The sequence below is a fragment of the Geotrypetes seraphini genome, chromosome 18, assembly GCF_902459505.1.
Source record: "Geotrypetes seraphini chromosome 18, aGeoSer1.1, whole genome shotgun sequence".
NCBI lineage: Eukaryota > Metazoa > Chordata > Amphibia > Gymnophiona > Dermophiidae > Geotrypetes > Geotrypetes seraphini.
Window position 1 is genome coordinate 14,941,999 of NC_047101.1, and position 26,970 is coordinate 14,968,968.

At 43.4% G+C, this 26,970-nt stretch overlaps 1 protein-coding gene across 6 annotated transcripts in view; it reads right to left on the bottom strand.

Moving 5' to 3' along the window:
- Positions 1–26,970, bottom strand: part of ADAMTS2 (ADAM metallopeptidase with thrombospondin type 1 motif 2) — a 225,060-nt gene that overhangs the window by 75,761 nt on the left and 122,329 nt on the right. For all 6 annotated transcript variants that reach the window (XM_033927280.1, XM_033927281.1, XM_033927284.1 and 3 more), the window contains exon 4: positions 12,027–12,229. In XM_033927280.1, coding sequence (XP_033783171.1) covers positions 12,027–12,229 — 203 coding nt within the window. The remainder of the gene's footprint in view (positions 1–12,026; positions 12,230–26,970) is intronic.

Sequence of the window (26,970 nt, forward strand, 5' to 3'; positions counted from 1 at the left end):
TATGGTATCTTTTTGAGGACTGTTTGCATGTTTATTTTATCATCTGTCTATTTTAAATATTATGTGTGTACATTATGTAAACTGCTTAGTTTTAAATGGTATACAGTACTCCCCCGATATTCGCAGGGGTTCCATTCCAGGAACCCCCACAAATGTCAAAAAACCGCAAATACGTTTTTTAGGCAGGGGAGACAGGAGAGGGCAGCCGGAGCATCGACGAGTGAAGGAAATCACTGATTGTATGCTCCGACCGCCTCTTCCTGTACTAAAGTCGGGCCTCACCAATCAGGAGCTGCTTTGACATGCAGTTCCTGATTGGTGAGGCCCGACTTTAGTACAGGAAGAGGCGGTCGGAGCATACAGCGAGTGGTTTCCTTCACTTGCTAGCGCTCCAACTGCCCTCTCCTGCCTCTCCAGCTGCCCTCTCCTGCCTTCCCTTCGCGGTTTGAAAATACCGTGAATGACCGGGACTGCGGACCGCGAATCCGCGGGGGAGCACTGTATAAATTTTTAAAATAAATAATAAGTAAATGGATTATTCTTGGAAGTCATAAAAAGAAAGACTAGTTTCTCATTTTTCCCCCATAAGAATATAAGAATCACCGATGTCAAGGAAGATCTAAAACAAAAGGTCATCAAGGTTATAAAATATTTTGCGTGGAAAGGGTGGAGAGGCGTGGAGCACCCGCCTAGTGAAGGTAAGACCACTAAGAGAATTTCATAGGTAGGTAGACAAGGTTCTGAGCTGGGTAGAAAAGAAGGTAACCTCAACGATTAAGGTTTCAGGTTTATTTAAAAATTTGATATACCGCCTTATTAAAATTCAAAGCGGTTTTACATAATATAAAAACAAAGTATAATAAGAACGTACATTAAAAACAAATTACAAACCATGCTACAAACAATCAAACGCACTGAGAAACATTAACTTACCGATACAAGATGGAGAAGGGCAGAAATACAATTTGTATAAAGAGAATGAGAGGGGAAGAGGGACCAAAACAAAAGGAAGGGGAACAAAATATAAATAGTCTGGAATAATGTAAAATAAGCTAAAATGATTAAAAGATGGCAAGGAACAGATTTCCATTACCGTCCTTAGAAGGACTATTATACACCAAAAGGGTCTTTAAAAAGAAAGGCCTTCAAGTTACTTTTAAATTTATCAAGGGATGTAATTTCTCTTATATAATTTGGTGCTGAATTCCAGATCGTAGGGGCCGTGAAAGAAAAAATGCTAGTGCGCATAGTGTTAATGTATCTTAAAGAGGGGATAGAACGCTACCGTGTTAATGCGCAGTAAAGATGAGCATTCGCTAAACGTTAATGACACCCATTGCTTCTTTTGCGCCCCCTCCCCCATGCTGTCCTCTCCGCTCCCCCCTACCACACTCACAACATCCCTTCCCACTCCTGTCCCTTTAAATCTTCACCAGTGTGAGCAGCTTCTCTGCCTGCTGCTCGTGTTGGCTTTCCCTCTGACATCACTTCTTGGCCCAGAAGTGATTTCAGAGGGAGCCAGGCCTGCCCGAGCAACAGGCTAGAGTAGTTGCTCATGCAGGCAAAGATTTTAAAGAGGTATCGTGGGCAGGGAAGGGAGGGCGCGAGCGTGGAGGGCAGAGAGGTGCCGGGGCCCGGGGCTGTCCGCCCCCCTTGACACCCCATATTACTACGCCACTGTCTATGAAATACGGTGACCCGTCAAAAGCAAACCGGACATTAGCACGCAATCACGCCCCAACATTTGCACGCAGTACAAATGTGCGCTGCCGCTCTGTTCGCTATCAGGCCTTCCCGTTTGCGCTTTGAGGGTGTGTGGGGACCCCCACAACTATACTTACAACTCCTCGTGCTCCCATTGAGGGGGGATCTGGGATGAACCCCCCCAGTACACTTAAAACTCACACTCTTCTCCCTAAGCCCGGCTCTTCCACTCTTCGGGGGATGCTGACGCAGTCTCAATTTTAAGATTGCCACAACCCCCCCTCCGCTACACTTACAATTGCACCCCGAAAATTCCACTCCCTTCATGTGCGCATTTGATGGTGCGGAATTGTCGGGGCACAATTGTCCTATGCGCTGACGGTGTACCATGAAATATAGTTATGTTCTTTTAGTTTGCCTGTAAAGTTTATCACCGATACGTATATTTTTTGCATTTTAGACTGGAATCAAGTATAAAAATGAAACCATATGCTGATTTTTCACTAGTGATGCAGATTCAGTTGATCAGATTTATTTCCAGAAGCTAAATCATTCTGAAGACCAAGAGAATGCAATAAGTCTGAGTCAAGAATATTTAGGATGCCAGAAGAATGCGGCAGGATTTGAGAATGAGGGAATTTAGAAGCCCTTTTAAGTCAGTCCTTTTAAAAAAAAAGGTATTACCTTATTTCATTTATGTTTTGTTCTATTTCTATATATGGGGTACCTTTTACTAAAGGGCGTTAAGCCCTAATGCGTGCTCGGTGCGTGAAGAAACAGGACTGCAAAACGTGTCAAAGCACTTGGAGCCATATTCTGTACATGAGGTTCTCTAATTGAAGCCGACTAGCAATGCCTACGTTTGGGATTCAAGCCTAACTTTTATTTTTTAGTTGGCTTAGTCGGTGTGACACTTGACCATGACAGTTTTCATCCAATCAAAAAAAAAACCCTTTAATTAAACAATTTAAGAGTTCAGGACGCCTAGCAACACCTAAGTAGAGGCATCCTCCCAAGCCTAAGGAAACCTGTCTGCAAAAGTAGGTGTGGTTATGGGTGGAGAATAGGCGTGGTTGAGTTAGGACAGGCATAGGATGTCCGACATTGGCACCGTCAAATTAGACGAGTGAAAAGCTGGCCTAATGGAGCAGTGTCAAGACTAAGTTTGCTTAGGTGCCGCGACACATGATTCTATAAATGGCGCCTAGCAGTTAATAGACAACCGCGCCAAGCAGCACCTACAATCTAGGCGCCGTATATAGAATCGGACCCTGTGTGATATTTTTCTAGTTTGCATGCGCTAACTTTCAAAATCATTTTTGGGGAAAGGGGTGTGTTAGGGTTACCAGACGGTTTCCCCGCACCTGTCCTGGGGTCCGGATGGCTTTTCCAAACTCATCATTTTCCTAGTATGTGTCGAGTTAGGATAAAAACTTGCATCGAAAAAAACCTTCTGCTGTAACTACGACAAATTGTAACCTGTTCTCCTAGGCTCCCGCGGCTGACGTCATGACTGTAGCAGGTTTCCGGGTCTCGCTGCGTCTGCGTAGAAGGAACCAACATTTCAGCCATCATTCATGGTGGCTGAAACATCAGTTCCTTCTACACAGATGCGATGAGACCCAGAAACCTGCTATGATCAAATTGTAACCTCTTAACCTGTTCTGAGCTCTTTGGGGAAGATGTGAGAGCAAACCAATTAAATAAAAAAAAAGTCTTCTACACAGACTACAGATTCTCTTTTGCCCTGCATGCTGTAAATGTCTAACTTAACCTTTTCCTATCGTGTGTCCCAAAAATGTCGTTGCCATTGTGGATAAACAGTCTGTATGGACTAATAAAGAGTCAGGAACACAAAATATTTGAATTTACAGACTTATGACTATCAGCTTCTTTGACTGGGTAAAATCAGCTTCTTTGATTGGGTAACAAGAAAGCTGGATATGGGGGAGTCCCTGGACGTCGTGTACTTGGACTTCAGTAAAGCGTTTGATAGCATCCCACACCGCAGGTTATTGAGCAAGATGAGTTCGATGGGATTAGGTGAAACATTAACTGCATGGGTTAAGGAATGGCTTGGAGGTAGACTTCAGAGGGTGGTGGTGAACGGTACCCTCTCCGAAACATCGGAGGTGATCAGTGGAGTGCCGCAGGGCTCGGTCTTGGGCCCGATCCTATTTAACATCTTCGTAAGAGACTTGGCTGAGGGGCTTCGAGGTAAAATTACATTATTCGCCGATGGCGCCAAACTATGCAACATAGTAGGCAAAAGCACAGTGCCTAACAGTATGACGCAGGACCTACTCTTACTGGAACATTGGTCAAAAACTTGGCAACTAAGTTTCAATGCCAAAAAATGTAAGGTCATGCACCTTGGCAGCAGAAATCCATGCAGAACTTACACCCTAAATGGTGAGACCTTAGCAAGGACTGCAGCAGAACGAGACTTGGGAGTGATCATTAGTGAAGACATGAAGGCTGCCAATCAAGTGAAGAAAGCTTCATCCAAGGCTAGACAAATTATGGGTTGTATCCTTAGAAGTTTCATCAGCCGTAAGCCCGAAGTCATAATACCATTGTACAGATCCATGGTGAGACCTCATCTGGAATATTATGTACAATTCTGGAGGCCACATTACCAAAAAGATGTGCTGAGAGTTGAGTCGGTTCAGCGAATGGCCACCAGGATGGTCTTAGGACTTAAGGATCTTCCATATGAGGAACGACTGGGTAAGTTGCAGCTATACTCACTCGAGGAACGCAGAGAGAGGGGAAACATGATTGAGACGTTCAAATATGTCACGGGCCGTATCGAAGTGGAAGAAGATATCTTTTCTCTTATAGGACCCACGGCAACAAGAGGGCATCCGTTGAAAATCAGAGGTGGGAAATTTCATGGCGACACCAGGAAGTACTTCTTCACCGAAAGGGTGGTTGATCACTGGAATGATCTTCCACTACAGGTAATTGAGGCCAGCAGCGTGCCAGATTTTAAGAAAAAATGTGATAGGCATGTGGGATCTCTTCATGGAGGAAGTTAGGGGGTGGATCATTAGAGTGGGCAGACTTGATGGGCCGTGGCCCTTTTCTGCCGTCATTTTCTATATTTCTATTTACATTATGTTTACAATAGCCGTAAATGATAATGGTGAATAATACAAAACTTTGCTAAAATAATTACGATTGGAACCAGCGTTAACGTAAAATTTATTATGATAGGAAAAGGTTAAGGGACGGTAATTGGCTTCAGTGCATATCTGTTGATTTCCTGAACTGCCCGCAGTGCAATCTGCTCACTCTCCGTTCACTGCTACGCTTACAAGTTAGACGCTATGCTACAGAGTGTAGCACATGGACAAGTATAAGATGCTCATTAAAGCTTCTCTATACTGACATTCTTGAAACTACACAAAAGGAAAGTTCAGAGAAACTGGTTTCCTCTAGCTTCGGAAAAAAAGAGAGGCATGACAACAGCCCTGGACCTAATTAAGGACCTTTCAAGACAACCACTTTTCACAAAAGATTCCATTTATCACCTTCTTTTTTTTTGATCCTATTATCTTCCCATAAAGCTGTGCACAGGACCAGTAACAATTTGCCACAATGTCGGTACCCATTGTGGATGGTGCCTAAAGATACAAGGGCCAAGTTAACATTTTCTTGACCTCAGTTCCTCTTTTGAAACGAGCTCTTATATGTCCAAGAAGCTTTGCAGCCCGCCCGACCCGCTGCAAATACGTCTGACAAAGCAGCGTTATCGCAAACTAGTATGCCTCCCGAGATTTCAGGTGTGCCGCAAGGCGCTGGGAAAGGAGGAAAGGCGCCAGCATCAGCTGACTGCCTACAGAACGGCGTCAGGTCAAAAGCGCGACGGGACAAAGGCGCGCGAAGACAATTGAGCGCAGCGCGGAGGCGCACGCCACAGAAAATTACTGTTTCTAGGGCTCCGACGGGAGGGGTGTGGGGGGGAACCACCCCCACTTTACTTAATAGAGATCGCGCCGCGTTGTGGGGGCGTTGTAACCCCCCACATTTTACTGAAAACTTCACTTTTTCCCTGTTTGTAGGGAAAAAGTTAAGTTTACAGTAAAATGTGGAGAGTTACAACCCCCCAAAACGCAGGCGCGATCTCTATTAAGTAAACTGGGGGGGCTCCCCAACAAAACCCCCCGTCGGAGCCCCTAAAAACTGTAATTTTTTTCGGCGCGCGCCTTTGTCTTTCGCGGGGTTGTCTATGAACCCTACAGAACGCGCCTATCATGGCGAGAGGCACATCCTTTAGGCATTCAGCAGGCGCCAGTGCCTCGCCCCTCCATGCATCTCCCCTTCCGGCATCCCACACCCACCTGGCCACTCAGGGCCTGTCTGGAGGGCCTTTGTGCAGGCATCGATGTGAAGTCATCATGTGGCAATCTGTGCCCTTCCAGATGCCTCGAGCAGCAGCCACTACTTTTAATGTGCTGTGGCTTCACAAAGTTTACGAGATACTGTGATAAAGGAATCTACAAAGGTTTGAAAGCTCATGTACAAAATATCTATTCGGAGCATTTATTTTCTGCTATCATTCCTTAAGATTCAGTGCAGATAACAAAAAGAAGACAAACCCATAAACAAGGGGTATTGCATAAAATTAGAACAAAAAAAAACTATAATAAAATTAAAGACACGCCTCTTTTACAAAGCCACGTGGCAACAGCCCCGAAGCCCTTTAAATCACTATGGGCTTCAGGGCCATTAGCGCAGCACTTTGTAAAAGAGGCCATCATAAGAACATAAGAAGTTGCCTCTGCTGAGTCAGACCAGAGGTCCATCGCGCCCAGCAGTCCGCTCCCACGGCGGCCCATCAGGTCCATGACCTGTAAGGTGATCCTTGTCTAAAACCCTTTATTCCCCTTTATGCTTCTATCTATTCTTTCATAATCCTATCTCTACCTCTATCTATATCCCTCAATCCCCGTGTCCTTCAGGAATTTATCCAATCCTTCTTTGAAACCCTGTAGTGTACTCTGTCCTATCACAACCTCCGGAAGCGCATTCCAGGTGTCCACCACCCTCTGAGTGAAAAAGAATTTCCTAGCATTGGTTCTAAACCTGTCCCCTTTCAATTTCTCCGAGTGCCCCCTTGTTCTTGTGGTTCCCAATAGGCTGAAGAATCTGTCCCTCTCTACCTTCTCTATGTCCTTCATGATCTTGAAAGTCTCTATCATGTCTCCTCTGAGTCTCCGCTTTTCCAGGGAGAAGAGCCCCAGCCTTTCTAACCTGTCTGCGTATGGAAGGTTCTCCATACCTTTTATCATTTTCGTCGCTCTTCTCTGAACCCTCTCCAGTATTGCCATGTCCTTCTTAAGGTACGGCGACCAATATTGGACCATGATGACTTCCTTCGTTCTGGTTGTAATACCTTTTTTAATAATACCCAACATTCTGTTTGCTTTCTTTGCGGCTGCTGCGCATTGTGCCATTGACTTCATTGCTGTATCCATCAGCACACCCAAGTCTTTTTCAAGGTTACTTTCCCCTAGTACTAATCCTCCCATTTTATAGCTGAACATCAGGTTCTTTTTCCCTATATGCATGACCTTGCATTTCTCTACATTGAAGTTCATCTGCCATTTATTAGCCCACTCCTCCAGTTTGTTCAGGTCCCTTTGTAGGTCTTCACATTCCTCTGCGGTTCTAACCCTGCTACAGAGGAATGTGAAGACCTACAAAGGGACCTAAACAAACTGGAGGAGTGGGCTAATAAATGGCAGATGAACTTCAATGTAGAGAAATGCAAGGTCTACATCAGTCTACATTTGTATAACAGATCCCAAATAAATAACATTTAAGAGCTCTAAAAAAAACCCAAAACTAAGTAGGAACCTAGTTACCTTATACCAAGAGGTAAGAGATTCCAAACATTAGAACTCTGATAGGTGAAAGTACAGTGGTGCCTCGCATAACGAACGCCTCGCACAGCGAACGCTGCACACAACGAACTTCATGTCTTGATTCACACAACGAACTTCGTTTCACACAACGAACTTCGTTTCACACAACGAACTTCGTTTCACACAACGAACTTCGTTTCACACAACGAAGTCGCCCGAGCTGCCGATGTATTGCATCCTTCCGCGCAGGCACTGCAGGCAGTCGTTAGTCACTGCGCTTAACTGCCCTCTCTCACTGTATACAGTCGTCCTTTTAAGATAAACTCAATATTTTTTATATATCATGGCTTCTAAAAAAAGCAGGAAGGTGATTTCTGTTGAAATGAAACGGGAAATAATTAGAAGGAGTGAATGTGAGGTAAAACAGTGTGACCTCGTCAAAGAGTTTGGCCTCAGCAAGACCACCATTTTCACCATTTTGACAAATGTATCTTTTTTTATGTCATCTTAGCATATTTTATGCTGCAGAACGAATAATTTTTTTTAACATGTATTGTTATGGGAAAACGCGTTTCCCATAACGAACTTTTCGCATAACAAACTTGCTCCTGGAACCAATTAAGTTCGTTGTGTGAGGCACCACTGTATACCTATTATTTGATTGCTTTTTTGTCAACTGACACCATTTTTGGCCAAAATATATATTGAAATTGTGCCATCATATAAGGGCAATTCAGTTTTAAAAGCACTATGGAACCCATGCGATTACTCTACAGAATCCACGAGTGAGCGCCTCCAATTAACAGCAATCTTTTCCTTCAGCAATGTCTCTTATTCCTAAGTGACTACTATGTTTTTGATCCTTATGTGCTGATTCAGACCAATAGTCCACCTAGCCCAGTAGTCCATCCTCACGGTGGGCAATCCAGGTCACTAGAACCTGGCAAAAACCCAAAGAGTAGCAATATTCCAAACAGAATCCCAAAGAATAGCGAGATTCCAGAATCTCAAAGGGCAACAAGATTCTAGAACCTCAAATAGTATCAATATTCCATGCATTCCATGAAAACAGTGGCTTTCCCCATGTTTGTCTCAATGACACATTGTGGACTTTTCCTCCAGGAAATTATCCAAACCTTTCTTAAAACCAGCTACGCTATCCGCTCTTGCCACAACCTCCTGTTGGTTTGAAAAGTATTTCCCTGTAACTTCATTGAGCGTCCCCTAGTCTTTGTAATTTTTGACGGAGTGAAAAATCGATCCACTTGTAACTGTTCTACTCCACTCAGGATTTTGTAGACTTCAATCCTATCTTCCCTCAGACGTCTCTTTTCCAAGCTGAAGAGCCCTAACCTTTTTTAGTCTTTCCTTATACGAGAGGAGTTCCATCCCTTTTATCATCTTGATTGGTCTTCTTTGAACCTTTTCTAGTGCCGCTATATCTTTCTTGAGCTATTGTTCGTGTGTGCAGAGACCCGCACGGTATCTTTAAATGAACTTAGAATATTGGATGAAGTGATTTACCCAAGTAATTGATCCTTTCAAGGAAGGCTCCTGAGGCAGGCCATATCGGCTGAAACATGTGCGTTTCAAGCCATCGCACATACTTTTACATTTTATGAATAAACTGCACACCAACATTACTACGTATCTCCACTGTGGTTGTTTCGTGTCTAAAAGTCCATAGACCATTATTAAGATGGACTTTGGAAAATCTACTGCTTATTCTAGGATAAGCAGCCTAAAATCTGTTGCACTCTCTAGGATCTTGCCAAGTACTTGAGGCCTGGATTGGCCTAAACTAAACTAAACTAAATCTTGGGTTTATATACCGCATCATCTCCACAGGTGGAGCTCGACACGGTTTACATGGTTAGGGAAGGAACGGAACTCCAGTGGATTTATAGAAGAGGTAAGAGAGAGGTAGGCGTGATAGTACTAGGGGAACGGGTTACTTTTTGGAGAAGAGCCAAGTCTTCAGAGTCTTACGGAATGGTAGAAGGGGGCTCGTGTCGCGGAGAGGGGAGGGGAGACTATTCCAGAGCTGAGCGATTCTGAAGTGGAGGGAGGACCCGAGTTTACCGACGAGGGAGATACCTTTTGGGGAGGGGAAGGATAATGTTGGAAACAGTATATAGTCCTATCTAGTCTGCCCATACAAGCTTTACAAATGTTTAGAATTTACCGACAGGCTGAACTTACCCATTAAGCCCCTTATACTTTATCATAATTTGCCTAGTGTTGATGTTCAAAATAGAGAATGATACGGGGACAAATTTTTCCCCTTCCTACGGGAACTCATTTCCCGTCCCCGTGAGTTCTTGTCCTACCTCTGCCCCATCCCTACGAGCTCTATCCTCATCCGCACAAGCCACTTAAAAATCATAAGTGTTTGAGGTTTGTGTGGTTTCGACAGAGCTTATGGGAATGGGGGAAGGGACAGGACAGCGACAAAAACTCGCGGGGTCGGGACGAGGAAATTTGAGCTCCTGTCATTCTCTAGTTCAAAAGTTTGAAGGAAGCATCTAACCAGAAACCAGACATACCAAGACATTCCTAACACACCAAAGATCAAATATCATCAATCAGCAGGGGACAGAATTCTTTAACTCATGGCTTTACCAGTCAGGAACTATGAAAGCTGGTCTCATTCAGGATTACTGAGAATATGCACTCATGATTATAAGGATGATAATTTCTCTAAGTCCGTTAAATGATGCCACATTGCTTTCAGAAATTATATATCAGATGAAAAGATCTGATTAATTTGTTTTGGCATCTGCTCACCATATTGTTTCAGACTTCGCCTAGTGTATTTGGCTTCTGTTAACATCAAACTATAACAAGCCATCTGCTATAGTGCTTCTTTAATTTAACCTTGAAGAGATGAACTGTTGAGCGTTAATGCAATTCACTATAGTTAAGAACATAAGAATTGTCATAATGGGCCAAACCAAAAGTCCGTCAAGCCCGGTATCCTGTTTCTCACAGAGGCCAACCCGGGTCACAAGTACCTGGCAGAATTCCAAAAAGTAGCAAGATTCTACGCTACTTAATTCCAGGATAAGCAGCAAGATTCCCCCAAGTCTATTTTAACAACAGTTTATGGACTTTTTCTCCAGGAATTTGTCAAAGCATTTATCACAACTGTGGAACTGTAGGCCTCTGGCTCTCCAATTACTGAATTCAACTGATAAGTTTAAGGCCAAGTTAAAAACATTTCTTTTCTCAGATGCATATCATAACAAATAGCAAGAAGTTATAACCCAATGTATTTTTTTTCCTACTTTCCTTTAACAATTTGTAGTTCTGCTTTTAACCTTATTTGTATGTTGCAATGCGATTTTAAACTGTTGTTTTTAGCTTTGACTTCATCTTAGATTGTAAACTGCCCAGAAGGATTTTACCCTTGGTGCAGGATAGTAAGACATGAAAAAATTTGGAAACTTGGATAACAAACATGCAAATGTATAACTATGCTTCCGATTCTGGCCTTGTTTTGTGGTTTTAGAACAGTTTAATTTTGGGAACACACAAACCAAGGTCCACCTTTGGTGTACATCATTCTCTTGCTTTGGCTGTTTTGTACATCTTACACTTCCTGTTGGTATGTTGTTCATTATCTATTTAAAAACTTGTAGCCCGCTTAAACCCAAGCGGTTCACATAACAAATACGCAATCAACATGACAATACAAAAATAAGCAAAAAGACTCAAGTGCTGTGAAAAACTAATATATCAAATGAACACTTTCACAAAAAATGTGAGAAAGACGTCTGCTGGATGTCTATGGTTCCTTGCAAGCTTAATCATAAAAGACAATCAAACAGGGGGAAAAAGCCTCAGACTGAGGCCCTCCCACCGCCACAATGTACCGACCAACAGCAGATAAGTGGAAGACTTTTCCTCTATCTTCAAATGCATATAATTTAAGAATAATTCAAACAGCACCGAGCAATGCTTTTATCTATCTGCAATATTACAGAGGTTTTTTGCCAGTGAGGTTATCGCCTAACCACCTTTAAACCATCATTGTGGCGGTGGGAGGGCCTCAGTCTGAGGTTTTTTCCTCTGTTTGATTGTCTTTTATGATAAAGCTTGCAAGGAACCATAGACATCCAGCAGACGTCTTTCTCACATTTTGTTGTGAAAGTGTTCATGTCAAAAATAAGCAACATTCACCTAAAATTCTTCAAAACAAGCAGAATAAAATTTCACGAGAAGGCCTCTGTAAATACAGCTGTCTTTAGCGCGCTCTTAAATTTCTGAATTTGTCTTTGGATGTTCTATGTTGCTATAAAGGCTGTTTTAAATATGTACCTGATTTATAGGTGTTCTATGAAACTATTTTGTTGTACATTTGTTCGGGGAGCTTTGAAAGTGCAATTAAAATAAATTAACACAAGAAATAATATGAGCTCGTTAAAATAATTTGTAAAAATCACTCACAATGTTCATAAGGGTCAAAAGATACTTCTGCACGTGCTCCTTCCCATGAAACTGTACAACGGAGTCGTCCACGCCGAGCAGAACCTCAATATTGTAATCGTTGTCAACAGCATGCCTCCGATTTCTTCTTCTTGTGCTATTAATTTGGTCATCAAGCATACTGAACATGCCGCTTAGGAGTACCAGGCTGCTCGGGTCAGTCCCTGCAATTCAAATTATTAATACGCCAGGTCAAAATCGATCATTTGGCTTGTGTTCATTCAAAATGAAGGCTTTCGATTTGGGATATTTTCATTTTTTTTTTTTTTTAAGGTGCATGCACATTGCGAGGATAATTCTCACCTGATGTGCGCTAAGCATGAATTCTAAATCAGCAATTGCATATTTAATTGCCATTATCGAATACTTACACACACACAATCAAGAATCAGAGATTTGAGTTGACAAGACATATCCAAAATTTATTATTGCATATTACTTTCATTTACATTATTTCTGTTCTTGAATCCCATAGTTTGTGGACGAATTGTTCATTTATCTATTTCCTTATTTCTTAAGAGATGAATAATTTCTTTATTTCAGTTATCACAATGTTTTTCTTTGTGATTGCATACTTAATAATTATAAAATTTAAATAAAAAAAAGAAGAAAATAATGAGCCTTCAAACATTTACGAAATGACAAAGAGGAAGATTCTTGAAAAACCGATTTTGGAAGAGCATTCCATCATTGAGGACCTACCAATGCACCTGCTCAAAAGGCTGACAAAAACGATGGGTGTTTTGACACAGTTGGGGTGTCAGTGCATAGACCATTCACCCTACTCATCGGATTTTTCTCCATCTATTTTATGTTTCCAACCTTAAAAAGAGTTTGAAAGGGCGACAATTTTCGAGTGATTCAGAGGTGTTTGCAGAAGCAGAGCAATATTTCAGTGACCACATAGAGTGTTTTTGGAAAGATTACAGAAACTTCAGACGTGATGTGTCAAGTGTGTTGAACTTAGGGGTGAATATGTGGAATAACTTGTAAGTTTCATGGCTCCACATTATTCCCTTCTTGGTTGGGCTGAGAACTTTTTAGTAGCCCCTCGTATTGTGATGTCATAATGCCTCATTCCACCAATGTCTAAGAGCCAACCTCATCAGTGATGTCACAATGGCTTGGTTTCCCTATACCTGTGTCCTTTTACTAGATGCATTTGCCTCATTGAAGTGAAAAGCGTCAAGAAAAGTGTAGAATAACTTGTAAGTTTCATGGCTCCACATTATTCCCTTCTTGAGTTGGGCTGAGAACGTTTCAGCACCCCCTCGTACATGTGCAACTTATACCTAAATTTTAGGCGACTATTATAGAAGGAAAGGGTTAGTGCATGCTTTATGTTAACACATTTATTAGAAAAACTAGGTACATCCTTTTTGACAATTATTTAAAAAGTATTTGTATACTTTGAAACTACTTGGCCTGTTCAGGTTGGTTTCCTGTCGATCATGCCCCAAGAGATGATTTCAGTACTGCTAAGATGTACTCAGTGATTTAATTAGCACTTTTCGGTCTTTGGAACTGTTGCTACTGTGGATTCATGTTTTTAAGTTGTTACTGAATCCTCACCTTCAGTCTGATTATTACAGAAAGCATGTTTTAACATGAAAAAAATTTGTCACCATCTTGAGATAGGTTTCTCTGAAATAAGATAAACTACATTCAGAAGCAAAAAATGAGTTAGGGGCAGCCCAGTGGAAAATCCCAGATTCAATTCTTGGGTCTGGGGTCTTGTGCTCCCTGAGTCAACTAGGGCTGGGGACATAAGAACCTGGGTCAGACCTGAGGTCCATAGTGCCCAGCAGTCCGCTCACGCGGAGGCCCAACAGGTCCAGGACCTGTGCAGTAATCCTCTATCTATACCCCTCTATCCCCTTTTCCAGCAGGAAATTGTCCAATCCTTTCTTGAACCCCAGCACCATACTCTTCCCTATTACGCCCTCTGGAAGCGTATTCCAGGTGTCCACCACACGTTGGGTAAAGAAGAACTTCCTAGCATTCGTTTTGAATCTGTACCCTTTCAACTTTTCTGAATGCCCTCTTGTTCTTTTATTATTCGAAAGTTTGAAGAATCTGTACCTCTCTACTCTCTCTATGCCTATCATGATCTTGTAAGTCTCTATCATGTCCCCTCTAAGTCTCCTCTTCTCCAGGGAAAAGAGACCCAGTTTCTCCAATCTCTCAGCGTATGAAAGGTTTTCCATCCCTTTTATCAGATGTGTTGCTCTCCTCTGAACCCTCTCGAGTAACGCCATATCCTTCTTAAGGTACGGCGACCAATATTGGATGCAGTACTCCAGATGCGGACGCACCATCACCCGATACAACGGCAGGATAACTTCTTTCGTTCTGGTTGTAATACCCTTCTTGATTATACCTAGCATTCTATTCGCTCCCCCTGTACCTCTTCAAATCTTCACAGCTGCAAGCAGCATTCCTTACCTGCTGCTTGTGCCAGTCTCATCCTTCCCTCTGACATCACTTCCTAGTCCCAATGAACAGGAAGTGACATCAGAGGGTGTTATGGGGCAGTGCGAGCAGCGGGTAAGAGGTGCTGCTCATGGCAGGCAAGGATGTGAAGAGGTAGAAGGGTAGAAGAGGAGAGATGCTGGTACCCTTGCTGTCCACCCCCTACCCCCTTACTTTGCCGTGAGTAGAAGTTAGGGTTAAACTAGGAAAGTATGATTACTGTTGACTCTTCACTGGTTGCCAGTGAACATTTGGGTTTTGTTTAAAGCTGCTTGTTTTATTCATAAAATTCTGCATGGCCTTACATCAATTCACATTCACAAATTAGTTCTCATTCTGTATAGAGTGACCATATCTATCCTCCCATAAATTGGATTTAGAGCTTCCTTCACCCAAAGAAATCTGATTTAACATTTTTTTAAGGCTCCTTTAGTTTTTATGGCAGTTCAGTTTTGGAATAGCCTTCCATTTACCTTGAGACAAGTTTCTTCACATATTATTTTTTGCAAAACATTAAAAACTTAGGCCTGGATTTTCAAACCGGGAGCTGATTTCTTAGGTGCCCAATCTCCGTTAAAAATGCCGTTCAAATGATATTAACTGAGTTTCAATGCACCTATGGGCACTTAAAAATCGGCACCGGAATCGCGCAAACATAGGCGCTGTAGTCTGCCAAACACCACTGCAGGTGTGGCTAATGCCGGAGGTGGCGTTAGGTGGACTGAAGCTCCTACATAGGCCCGATTCATGCAAAGATAGGCAATGGGAATGTAGGCCAGGGTTTTCCAGGCTTACGTTTCTGGCACCTATCTTTCCCGAAGGCGCAATTCTGTAAACAGCACCACTGCGTAACTGACACGTGATCGCCAACCGCTATTTAGGTGGCTGCCGCATTTGGCTCTATTTATAGAATCTGGGCCTTAGGGGCTCCTTTTACAAACTCGCGGTAGAGGTTTCTACTATGGGTCGGCAAGATAAATGCTCCAATGCTGGCCCACAGTAAAAATATCTAGTGCAGCTTTGTAAAAGCAAGCGTTATTTAGTTCATGAATTTGTGATTCAGTATTAATTGTACTGATGGTCTTTTTAAACTTTTATTTTTATTATCTGACTGTACTTGTAATTAATTGACTTTGTTATCCACTTTGGACCTCTTAACCCTTTCAGGACCATAAGGATCGTAGGCCAATTTTTGTGGTTTTGACGACATTTTTATGGTAAAAAGGGCTTGCAGATGCCAAAAAATTGATTTTTTTTTGAGAAATATCATTATTTTTTTTTAAAAAAAATCAAACTTCTGGCTTATGGACAGTGTGGCAAGTGAATCTTCTCGTCAATCTGGCAACGACGCTAATGAATGAATGTCGGAACCAGTTTGTTTACATAAAGGCAGTATCATATGGAATCCGTACATATCAAATTTAGAACTGTAGGGAAAAAGTTAAGTTTACAGTAAAATGTGGAGGGTTACAACCCCCCAAACCCCCCCATAACGCCGGCGCAATGTCTATTAAGTAAAGTGGGGGGGGGTTCCCCAACAAAACCCCCGTTGGAGCCCCTAAAAACAGTAATTTTGAGCGGTGCGCGCCTCCGTGCTGCGCTCAATTGTCCGGGCGCGCCTTTGTCTTTCGCGCCGTTGTCTATGAACCGTTTTTTCAATAACAGTTCCAAATGCCAGTCATTGATCTCACTCAAAAACTCTCCTTTTATTTATCGTTCCATCAAAGTTTTTATGTTGAATCTTATATACAGTATGTAGATTAATTAATGTTTTCTTTGCTATTAACTGTGCCAACCTTTAAGTTGAAAAATAGTCATTTAAAAAAAAAACCCCCACAGCAAAAATCTGCACACAGTTTAAACACTGGGCACTTAACTTAAATTCCCAGTAGGGTCCGTCCGTCTCCATTTCGCACAACGCATGTTGAGCTCACAGTGAAAATGGCATTTGAAGACAGAGCTGCATAAGAAGCATATGGCCTATGAATTTTGATCCCCCGAAGAAGCCAACATGCGTGTTCAGTCATTTATGATTTTATTTTTTATTGTATTGTTGTAATATTTTGTTTTCATTGATTATGTACTTGGGATTGTAACTCCCTTTGATCGTTTCTCCCTGTGTGTCTGGGACTTTGGATTGAGCAGGGCATAGAAGTAACTCCAGAATACAAGAGAGTTATTGTAAACATAACGAGGAAATAGTTAGATAATAGAGCCAGCTGGAAAAATGCAGATGCAGAGGAGTTTGTAACTTAAAACAGAGCCTTGCAATATTCTTTCTACATTTCGGTTGGAAAATGCTTCATCTGGAACCTCAGAAATGCAGAAGCTGAGCTTATTAAGCTTTTTCATGTGGGTAACTACAGGGCACATATCTGTTTTGCCTTACCAGTCAGATGATTATCGTGATTCGGTTTTCATGCCTAGGTTAAATTAAAAGAGGAGGGATTGTTTAAAAATGGGAGAGGGATGGGTACTTGGAGGCCACCAAAGTTATGGAGCATTTCAAATAGTCCTGTTAGCCGACATCGGCAGGAAATTCAACTACATATTCCTGGCATCTTAAGACATGAGAAGAAAGATACCCTTTGTTGCTCTAAGTTTATTTTCTTGCCCATCTCAGCCATTTTTATCCAGTCCTTGGGACGAGGGGGAGATCCAGTGGGGCGGGCTGTTTATTAAAAGGGGTGTCAGGTCAAAAGCGCACCGGGACAAAGGCGCGCCCAGACAATTGAGCGCAGCGCGCGCCGCCGCGCCGCTCTAAATTACTGTTTTTAGTGCTCTGACGGGGGGGGGCGTGGGGGGGAACCCCCCACTTTACTTAATAGACATCGCGCCGCATTGTGGGGGATTGTAACCCCCCACATTTTACTGAAAACATCACTTTTTCCCTGTTTTTAGGGAAAAAGTTCAGTTTACAGTAAAATGTGGAGGGTTACAACCCCCCACACCCCCCATAACGCCGGCGCGATGTCTATTAAGTAAACTGGGGGGGTTCCCCAACAAAACCCCCCCGTCGGAGCCCCTAAAAACTGTAATTTAGAGCGGCGCGGTGGCGCGCGCTGCGCTCAATTGTCGGCGCGCACTTTTGTCTTTCGCGCCGTTGTCTATGAACCATTAAAAGGTAGGAAGACAAGGGGCAACTCTATCATTACTAGAAAATACATCTGACCACCTCTATAGGAAGGGAAGCCTTTAGTAAGAGAGTGAGGAGATTATAAAATATTTTAAGAGGGGAAGAAGGGCAGGACTGAAACACAAAATCAACCCTGAAGTAAACTGGGCAGATTTTAGAGGCAAAGGCTATTCTCGGTTGATGTAGTGCTATCACTATTGCTCTGTGATACAGCCATAACTTTGAATACTGTGTGCAGTTCTGGTGGCTGTATCTCAAAAAAGATATAGTGGCACTAAAAAAGGTGCAGAGCAGGGTGACAAAAATGCTAAAAGGTTTGGGATGACTTCCCTATGAGGAGAGGCTAAAGCGGCTAGGGCTCTTCAGCTTGGAGAAGAGAAGGTTCGGGGGGGATCCGGTTCCCTCTAAGCTGAGCAGGTGTCCTCCAGCTGCATTGCTACCACTAGGGGGTGGAATATTTTCAGTCGCTAAGGACAGGTATGTTCCCTGGAGTCCTGCAGAACTTGCATGTCCCTCACAATTGAAAAATGTGACAGTAAAACAGCACCCTCTATTGGTGAGACTGTGGGTGGAGGACTCCTGCTCAGCTTAGAGGGAACAATTTTTCACTCCGTCAGAAATGACAAAGACTAGGGGACACATAAGAACATAAGAAACGCCTTCGCCGGATCAGACCTAGGTCCATCTAGTCCGGCGATCCGCACACGCGGAGGCCCAGTTAGGTGCTCCTTATTGGAGACCCGGATTTCCCGTATCCCCCGATGTGATTTGCAAGAAGGTATGAATCCAACTTGCGCTTGAAACCCAGGACAGTAGTCTCTGCCACAACCTCCTCTGGGAGAGCATTCCAAGCACCCACACCTCGACGAAGGTACAAGGAAATACTTTTAAAACCAATCGCAGGAAAAAAAAATTTCACTCAGAGAATAGTTAAGTTCTGGAACGCTTTGCCAGAGGTTGTGGTAAGAGCAGATAGCGTAGCGGGTTTTAAGAAAGGTTTGGACAAGTTCCTGGAGGAAAAGTCCATAGTCTGTTATTGAGAAAGACATGGGGGAAGCCACTGCTTGCCCTGGATCGGTAGCATGGAATGTTGCTAGTCTTTGGGTTTTGGCCCCCATGAGAACGTGGTACTGGACTTGATGGATCATTAGTCTGACCCAGTAAGACTATTCTTATGTTCACCTGACATAAGGATTGAACCAGAGAACTTCTACATGGCCTGTACAGCGCTTGCCACCAGAGCCACTGGGCCGTCCCTCAATACGTTTGTCACATGAGTGGAAGGGTGCTGGAGGCAAATAGGTAAAAGCTGGACTTAACGATGATAGATCGGGGCTGTATTGTTCCCTTGATTTCTGTATCATGAAAATATTGTTCAGTTTCCAGCGGTGAGCGATAGAGAAAAATGTTTTGAGCAGTAAATCCTACTAATTGAATTTCAGTGGAGGGGGAGAGATCCAGCTGCTGTATTCAACATTTTAAGCTAACCAGCTCGGTTCTCATCCATGGGATTTGCTTTAGCAGCTAGAAACACGGAGTCGGATGGGAGGTCATGGAAACAGAGTTGTGAATTATTCAATAGAATTACCGAGGTGGTAATTGCCAGGTTGTGAAAACTCCGGTGGATGAGCATCTTTAAAGGTTCCTTCCACTTGGTTGAAATGTTTTGGCATGTCACCTTGATTTAATGTGACATAAAACATTAGACTGGAAATTGAGAAGGTTCATACAGTGGAGCGCTGTTTGATCCATTGTGTCATATCACATCAAAATGGAGCCCGTTGTTTAATAACACTCAAATTATAATCCAGTCTCCTACATGTTCCGTAGAGAAATATGCACCAAAGAAGTTGGTGATAAAATTCATGATATACAGAGCAGATGAATCACTCATTCTCTCTCTCCCCTCATTAAAAGGCATTTCCCATCCAGGAAAGCTAGGGACTTCCCTCCCCTTCAGATTCACCAAGCTCTGGAACAACCTTACCTCCCCTCTTCGGAACCTGAGTTCTCTCCAACTTTTCTGTAAACATCTGAAAACCTGGCTATTCTCAAAAATGTAACACTCCCTCCTCCTTTGATATCCTAGTCCTCTAAACATTCTTCTTTCCTCCAATCTTCATCCTTTCCTTGGAGTTCCTTTCTCATCCCAATTCCTGTAAATCGTGCCGAGCTCTACGACTGTGGAAATGGTGCGGTATACAAACCTAAGGTTTAGTTCAGTTTATATATTGTACAGTGCTCCCCTGGTCATTCACGGTCGGCGATTCACAGTCCCAGTCATTTGTGGTATTTTCCGATCGCGAATGACCGGGCAGGAGAGGGCAGCCGGAGAGGAAAGAGAGAGTAGACGGAGCGCCAGCGAGTGAAGGAAATCTCTCGCGGTATGTTCTGACTGCCTTTTCCTGCATTAAAGTCGGGCCTCGCCAATCATTTTGAATGAGTGATCTGCATGGGGCAGGAGCGTAGGAAGATCACTCCTGCCTCGAAAGACCGCTAGACCACCAGGTAAGGTCAGGGATGCCCGGGGGGGGGGAGGGAGGGGGGGAAAGAAGGGAGGCAAGGGTAGGTCAGAGTCGGCCCAAAAGTTATTCGTGAATTTTCAGTATTCATGGGCCGGCTCTGCCCCTAACCCTCGCGATTATTGAGGGAGGAGTGTACTTATCAGTTATATAGCGCTGAAAGGCGTAGGCAGCGCTGTACATCTTCACAGTTATAGACTTTCCCTTCTCGGAAGAGCTTACAATCTAACTTGGAAAGACAGACGCAACATATAGGTTTGGGGATGCAGAACCCAAGGTGAGGGGAGTAGTGCTGGTACCTGGATATGGCCCAGAATTGAATATCTGAGAATAACGCCCTGGCGGCTAAATAAAACACTCGCAGCTGCTTGCTGATTATCCATATGTCTGTATTTTCTTAACACAGTAAAAATGATTTCTTAACAGAGTTGCCAAACATCCTAAGAGAATTTGCTGATGCCCAAAATAACTGCGTGATCTAAACATATGCCCCACTGACCATATAGCATTGTATTTCCGATGTTGTGAACAGTTGAATATTTTTGTATCGAGGGATAATTAGTAAACGGAAACTTTCTTTTTAACTTTCCATGCTCTCTGTTCTATGGTTTAATTATAGCAAGAATCGTGTTTGCTGGGGGAAAAAATACAGACAAAGGCTGTTGCAGTCACTGATATTTTCAGGAGGTTGATGTGTGGATTTGGCCTATTTAAGGTACCTGCTCATTAGATACCCGGTAGTGAATTATAATTTCTCAGGGGCTATCTATGGACTCTAGAAACTGACAGAGCGACCACAGGCGTTTGCTGATGTTTCTAATAGAACAAAGCTCAAGTAGAAAGCGGTGCATATGTGATTTGACTGTGTTCCCTTCCTGCATCTTGCATGCCTGGGTTCCCCCCCCCTTCTATAAATACAGTAATTGGACCCAAGAATATCATCCAGCAGCTTCAACCCTTCCCTTCAAGAGGAAATGCCATTCCTTTGAGAAAATGGGTAGAAACGGTGCAAATTGATGGTACGCACAAGAGAGCAGCTTTCAAAGTTGTCAGAGCTGTCTCTGCTCAGGTTGCAAAAGTAAAGAGGCTCATGGGAAGGGAGTGAACACAAACGCATACACTCAGCACACATGCACAAACACGGGTGCACACGGACACGCATGTCCATGCGCACATGCACCTTTCTTACAATTAACAGCTTATTTTTTATCTTATAATAATACTTCAAAAAATGTATTAAATATAAACTTCAAAAGTGCTCAGTCATATGGTTCCTACATAAAGCCATAGCAGGAATATTCCAGGACCATCATTGCACTTCTATGTCCTGAAATTCATACAATGTAATCACTCTCACTATTTTTTTGAAATTTTTTTCTTGCTTACTAATGATTTAAAACAATAAATATTAAATACTATTATTTAAATATATTTATAAAAAACTATTTTTACTTATCTTAATAAAGTGATTGGTGCTATGGCCTCATGTTGATTTCATCTTGTCAGCCAGTTCAATGTTGAACAATAAATATGTGCAAATAGTGCAAATAATGCTATAGTGCAGTTGTGCTGTTGTGCAAAAGTGCTATTTATAATCACATGCATACACAAGCACACGTGCTCTCATGAATGCACACATAAACAGAATTATGGAGGGGTGGGGAGAGGGAATAAATGTAAAGGAAAGGCAGAGAAGTCCACCCATCTACCCTCCCTCCCAATAGTGTCCCTTCTCCTTTGCTGCTATCAGCCCATCAGCCCCCCCCCCCCACTTCCAATCGGCAGTTTCCCCATCTTCAGCATGCTCCTGCCTCCAGGAACCAGTGGCTGGACACCCCACCCCTCGGCCATCTGTGCATCCCTGGTGGAAGTCTCTGCAGCCATTTTCACTGCCGAGAAAGCATAAGCAGGAGTCAGTGAGAATCGCTTCTGTTCCAACACACCACTAGACCACCAGGGAAGCGCAGTAGGCCTGGGGATCCTGCCGCTGGGTCTGGGATGGGGTTGGGTTGTTCCTGTTCAGGGTGGGGGAAGAGGGAGGGGCACGCTGATGGCAGGGAAACTGCTGGTTCGTGAGGGGGGGGGGGGCTGATGGAGGGGAAACGGCTTGGGGGGGCGGGAGGGACTGACAGGTGACGGAGAAGGGACACTACCGGGAGGGAGGGAGTATGGGTAGACTCTAATATAGATCGGGACCCTCATTTTGGGGCCATTTTTCACGCCTATATTGCATATGAAGACAAGTAGCATCTACATAGGTGCTCCTGTAAAGCACTTAATCATGGCACTCTCATATAAAAATTGCCCTCTTTTAAAGGCAGTTCTGTACATTGGTGTCTCAGTGTAGATGCCCCCAATACCACGCACATAGCACCAGTTCTAGAATGGCATTTTGGCACCAAAATTCCATTATTAAAAAAACATGCGGTGTATAGTGCTCTATGAACTATGTGCGAGACGTGCCATGGTCCCCCCTCCGCCCACATGCTCTGTCCATGTGTACGCCCCCTTGCAGTTCGGTGCTACCTGATAGAATAGCACCTAGGGCTCCTTTTACTAAGGTGCACTAGTGTTTTTGGCGCTATAGCATGCAGTAGCCGAAAAATTGCTTAAAAGGAGGCGATAGCGGCTAGCACGCGTGGCATTTTAGGGCACGCTAAAACCGCTAGTGCGTCTTTGTAAAAGGAGCCCCTACCTAGTGTATATAGGTGACTAATAGCCACTTTGTAGTGCTTTTTATTATTATTTTTTTTATAAATCTTTATTGATTTTTAAACTTTGACAATGCAATACAATTATCTGAACTTAAATATTTCATAAAACGCATAGTTAAACATAAAATTTATACTTAGAACAATCATTTTCTCCCCCCCTTACCAAATTACTACAATAAGACAAATTATGCAATTATAATATTATAATTAAGTATTTTAATAAACAAAATATATTTTCCTCCCCCCTCCCTCCCCTTGGAGTGCTTTTAATGCACATAAGTGGTATGTACTCTAGACACCATTTTATAGAATCACCACCCATGGAAGAAATTACATATATAGTGGCCAAAAAATTGGCACGAGGAACCTCCCCCCGCTTAGCACTATTCCATAGACTGCACTTAAAGTAAGCCACGGTTTATAGAATAGCCCTTAGTGCCTGGACTCAAGACTAAATTTGGCATGACCATTTACACCGGTGGTTCCTAGCCCTGTCTTGGAGGACCACCAGGCAGTCAGGTTTTCAGGATAGTCCTAATGAATATGCATGGGGCAGATTTGCATGCCTTTCGCCTCCATTATATGCAAATCTCTCTCGTGCATATTTATTTGGGCTATCCCGAAAATCCAACTGCCTGGCGGTGCTCCTCCAGGACAGGGTTGGGAACCATTGATTTACATCAACTAAAACCTGGTGTGATTCAGGCACTAGAATTTGCGCACACTTCTTTATAGAATACGCCTAAAAGATGCGTGCGTAAATTCTAATTAATGCCAATTATTGCTGATAATTGCTTGTTAGCCCGTTAGCACTGGAGTACTGTGTTCAATTCTGGTCGCCGTACCTCAAGAAGGACATGGAGGTGTACTTGAGAGAGTTCAAAGCAGAGCAACTAAGCTAATAAAGGGAATGGAGGACCTCTCATATACTGACAGACTGAAAAGGCTGGGGCTTTTCTCCCTGGAAAAGCGGAGACTTAGAGGAGACATCATAGAAACCTCCAAGATCATGAAGGGCATAGAAAAAATAGACAGGGACAGATTTTTCAAATTAAGGGGATCAACAAGTACAAGGGGGCACTCAGAGAAATTGAAAGGGGAGAAGTTTAGAACAAACGCTAGGAAGTTCTTTTTCACACAGAGGGTGGTGGATACATGGAACGCGCTACCGGAGGATGTGATAAACAGGAGCACGCTACAGGGGTTCAAAGAAGCTTTGGATAGGTACTTCGAAGACAAAGGGATTGAGGGGTACAGATAAGAGTAGAGGTAGATTATAGGGATGGGATTAGAGGTAAGTTATAAAATTAATCAGGGATCACTGTTCAGGCACTAGGCCTGATGGGCCGCCGCGGGAGCGGACCGCTGGGCAGGATGGACCTCTGGTCTGACTCAGCGGGGGCAACTTCTTATGTTCTTATTGGCTCATTAATCAGTTAAGTAGCATGTGCAAATTGGACAGGTTCCTAAATTTGCACGCACAACTCAAAGCACCATATCTAGAATCTGGGGTTGATGCTTAAATTGAAAGTCTTTTGCAGCATAAGGCTATTACTGTAAAGGAAATGAGACTCCACATAAGAAGGAGTTGCCATCTTCTATTAATTAGCTCATAAACATGGAATAGAAGTGGAGTCTCAAGATATTAGAAGGACCAGTTCCTGGAGGCCAAAATCGCGAGCAGTGAAACGGGGAGAATGGAAGCAGCAGCTGTGACCGAAAGAAGCCGCTTTGGTTTTTAATTAAGGGGGGGGGGGGTTCTCGCTTTATTTGAAAGAGTCAGCTCTTCGTGGCATCGATGGAACGTATCGAGCTGCGTCCGCACTCGCGCTGTAAATAAATAGAATCTGGCTGGGTGGTTTTGTGCTCTGGAAAAATAACCGGCGTTGGAAGCTGACACCAAAGAAAAAAAAAAAAAAGAAAGGCCCAGCATGAATTATTCATGAGCTGCAATTTAGTGCTGCCCATTATTTCTGCCTTTCCTGGCTAATATATAATGCCCAATTTTATTCTCTGGCTTAATAATGTCAGGAATAACGACTCAATAAGGTGGATTGCATCCTGCTGCAACAGACGCACCAGAAAAGCAACTCACAGTACAAAGTTTTGTTAAAGCTTAATATAGAATATACTGCAAGAATCTTATCTGTGCTGATAAATTATTGCAACACGGTTTCTCTTCCCTATAATTAATTGGCCTTTTACCACTAACAGTGGCTTGCAGTGTTTTGGACCAAGCTTAACAGGGTAGTTTTAATTAACTGTTGGGAAAAAAAAAAGTACAAAAATATGATTCATAAAATAAAGAAAATCATTTCTAAACTGAGATCTTGGAGACTAATTACAGTCTAGAACAGGCTTGTGAAGTTAATAACCCCCCAATCTTTGTATATGGCGCCTTAATTTGAACGCACAAATCGGTGCGCACAGCCAATTTGCATGCTCAACATGATTAATTGGCAATTAACACTTAATTGACACTAATTAAAATAATATGTACAGCTTGGAAAGCGTTATTTATGTATTTATTTTTAAAGTATGCACCAGTTGCAGTGTGCAAATTTAAAAAGCCGGCATGGCCGAGGGTGGCTTGCGGGCATTCCTGAAAGTTGTGCTCATTGTTACAGAATATACCCGATCTGCGCCCAACTTAGGTGCAAACATTTAGGCTTGTTTTTAGCTGGTCTAAATAGGTGCGCCTAAAAGTTACGTGATGCAAAGGTGCTTAGCGTGATTCATTCCAAGTGCTGGTTCTAATCGGCACCAATTTTTTGATGCTATATATGGAATCATGCCCTATGTGAATAAAGGGGTGGAGGAGGGGAGTCCAACGATTAGCACAGCAGCCTGAGAACCAGGGGATTCAGGTTCTGTTCCTACTGCAGCCCTTTGTGACTCTGGGCAAGTCGCTTTTCTCTCCATTGCCCCGGTACAAAATAAATAGATAACATAGATATATAATGCAATAACCTCTCAAGCCAAGAATCTCAAAACTTTTAACGCCATCACCAAATTGTTTTCTGGCAGTTTAGCCTGTAAGCAGTTTAGCGACGGATTATCCCAAAAGGGATTATCTCCCTCTTTAGCGAGGATTCTAGCAGTCTCTGACACTGACATGCAAATGGGCTCTTCAATATTGAAATGAGCCCTCCGGTGGATTTTAAAAAATTGCCGAGCCATTTTGTAAAAGCGACATTGGTTTTACCTACAAAAAACCCCCCCTGAATGGTCCAGGGGTGCCGGTCAGTGTCGAGACTACTAGAAATCCTAACACACAGCACAACCCGACACCCCCCTCCCCCCCACCCACAGCAGGAGAGATGCCCATACTCTCCGCTGCACTAAAAAACCTAACCTGACCCCCCCCTGCAGTGGGAGAGATGCCCACACTCTCCCGCTGCACTAACAAAACCTTCCTGCACTAACCGACCCCCTCCCCATTGCAGCGGGACAGATGCCCACTCTGTCCTGCTGGCAACCCCCCCCTGCTGCCCCCTGCACTCCCCTGCCACTCCCTCCCTCCCTTACCTCAAAGATGAAGAGCAGGAGGGACACGGACCCACTCCTGCCAACTGCCTGCGTCGTGTATGGGAGTTCCCCTCCCCGGTGCATCTTGGGATGCACCGGGGAGAGGCCTGAGGCTCTGATTGGCCCAGGTTGTATAAGGCTCCTCCCATGGGAGGGGCCTTAAAGAACTTGGGCCAATCAGAGCCTCAGGCCCCTCCCCGGATGCATCTTGAAGGGGCCTAAGGCTCAGATTGGCCCGGACGCCTAAACCCCTCCTAATGGATATAAGTTTGTTAAATAAATAGTTTTGTTTCACAGACTATTAACTTGAGATCAAGAAGCAATAAGTCGACAGATAAAAGACATATGGACCCTTTGATAAAGGCATACTGTGATTTCCTTCACTCGCCGGCGCTCCAGCTGCCCTCTCCTGCCTCCCCAGGCAAAAAACCGTATTCACGGTTTTTTGATATTCGTGGGTTTTCCTGGAACGGACCACCCCCCCCCCCCGAATATCGGGGGAGTACTGTATATAGAATTCACTGAAGAGAAAG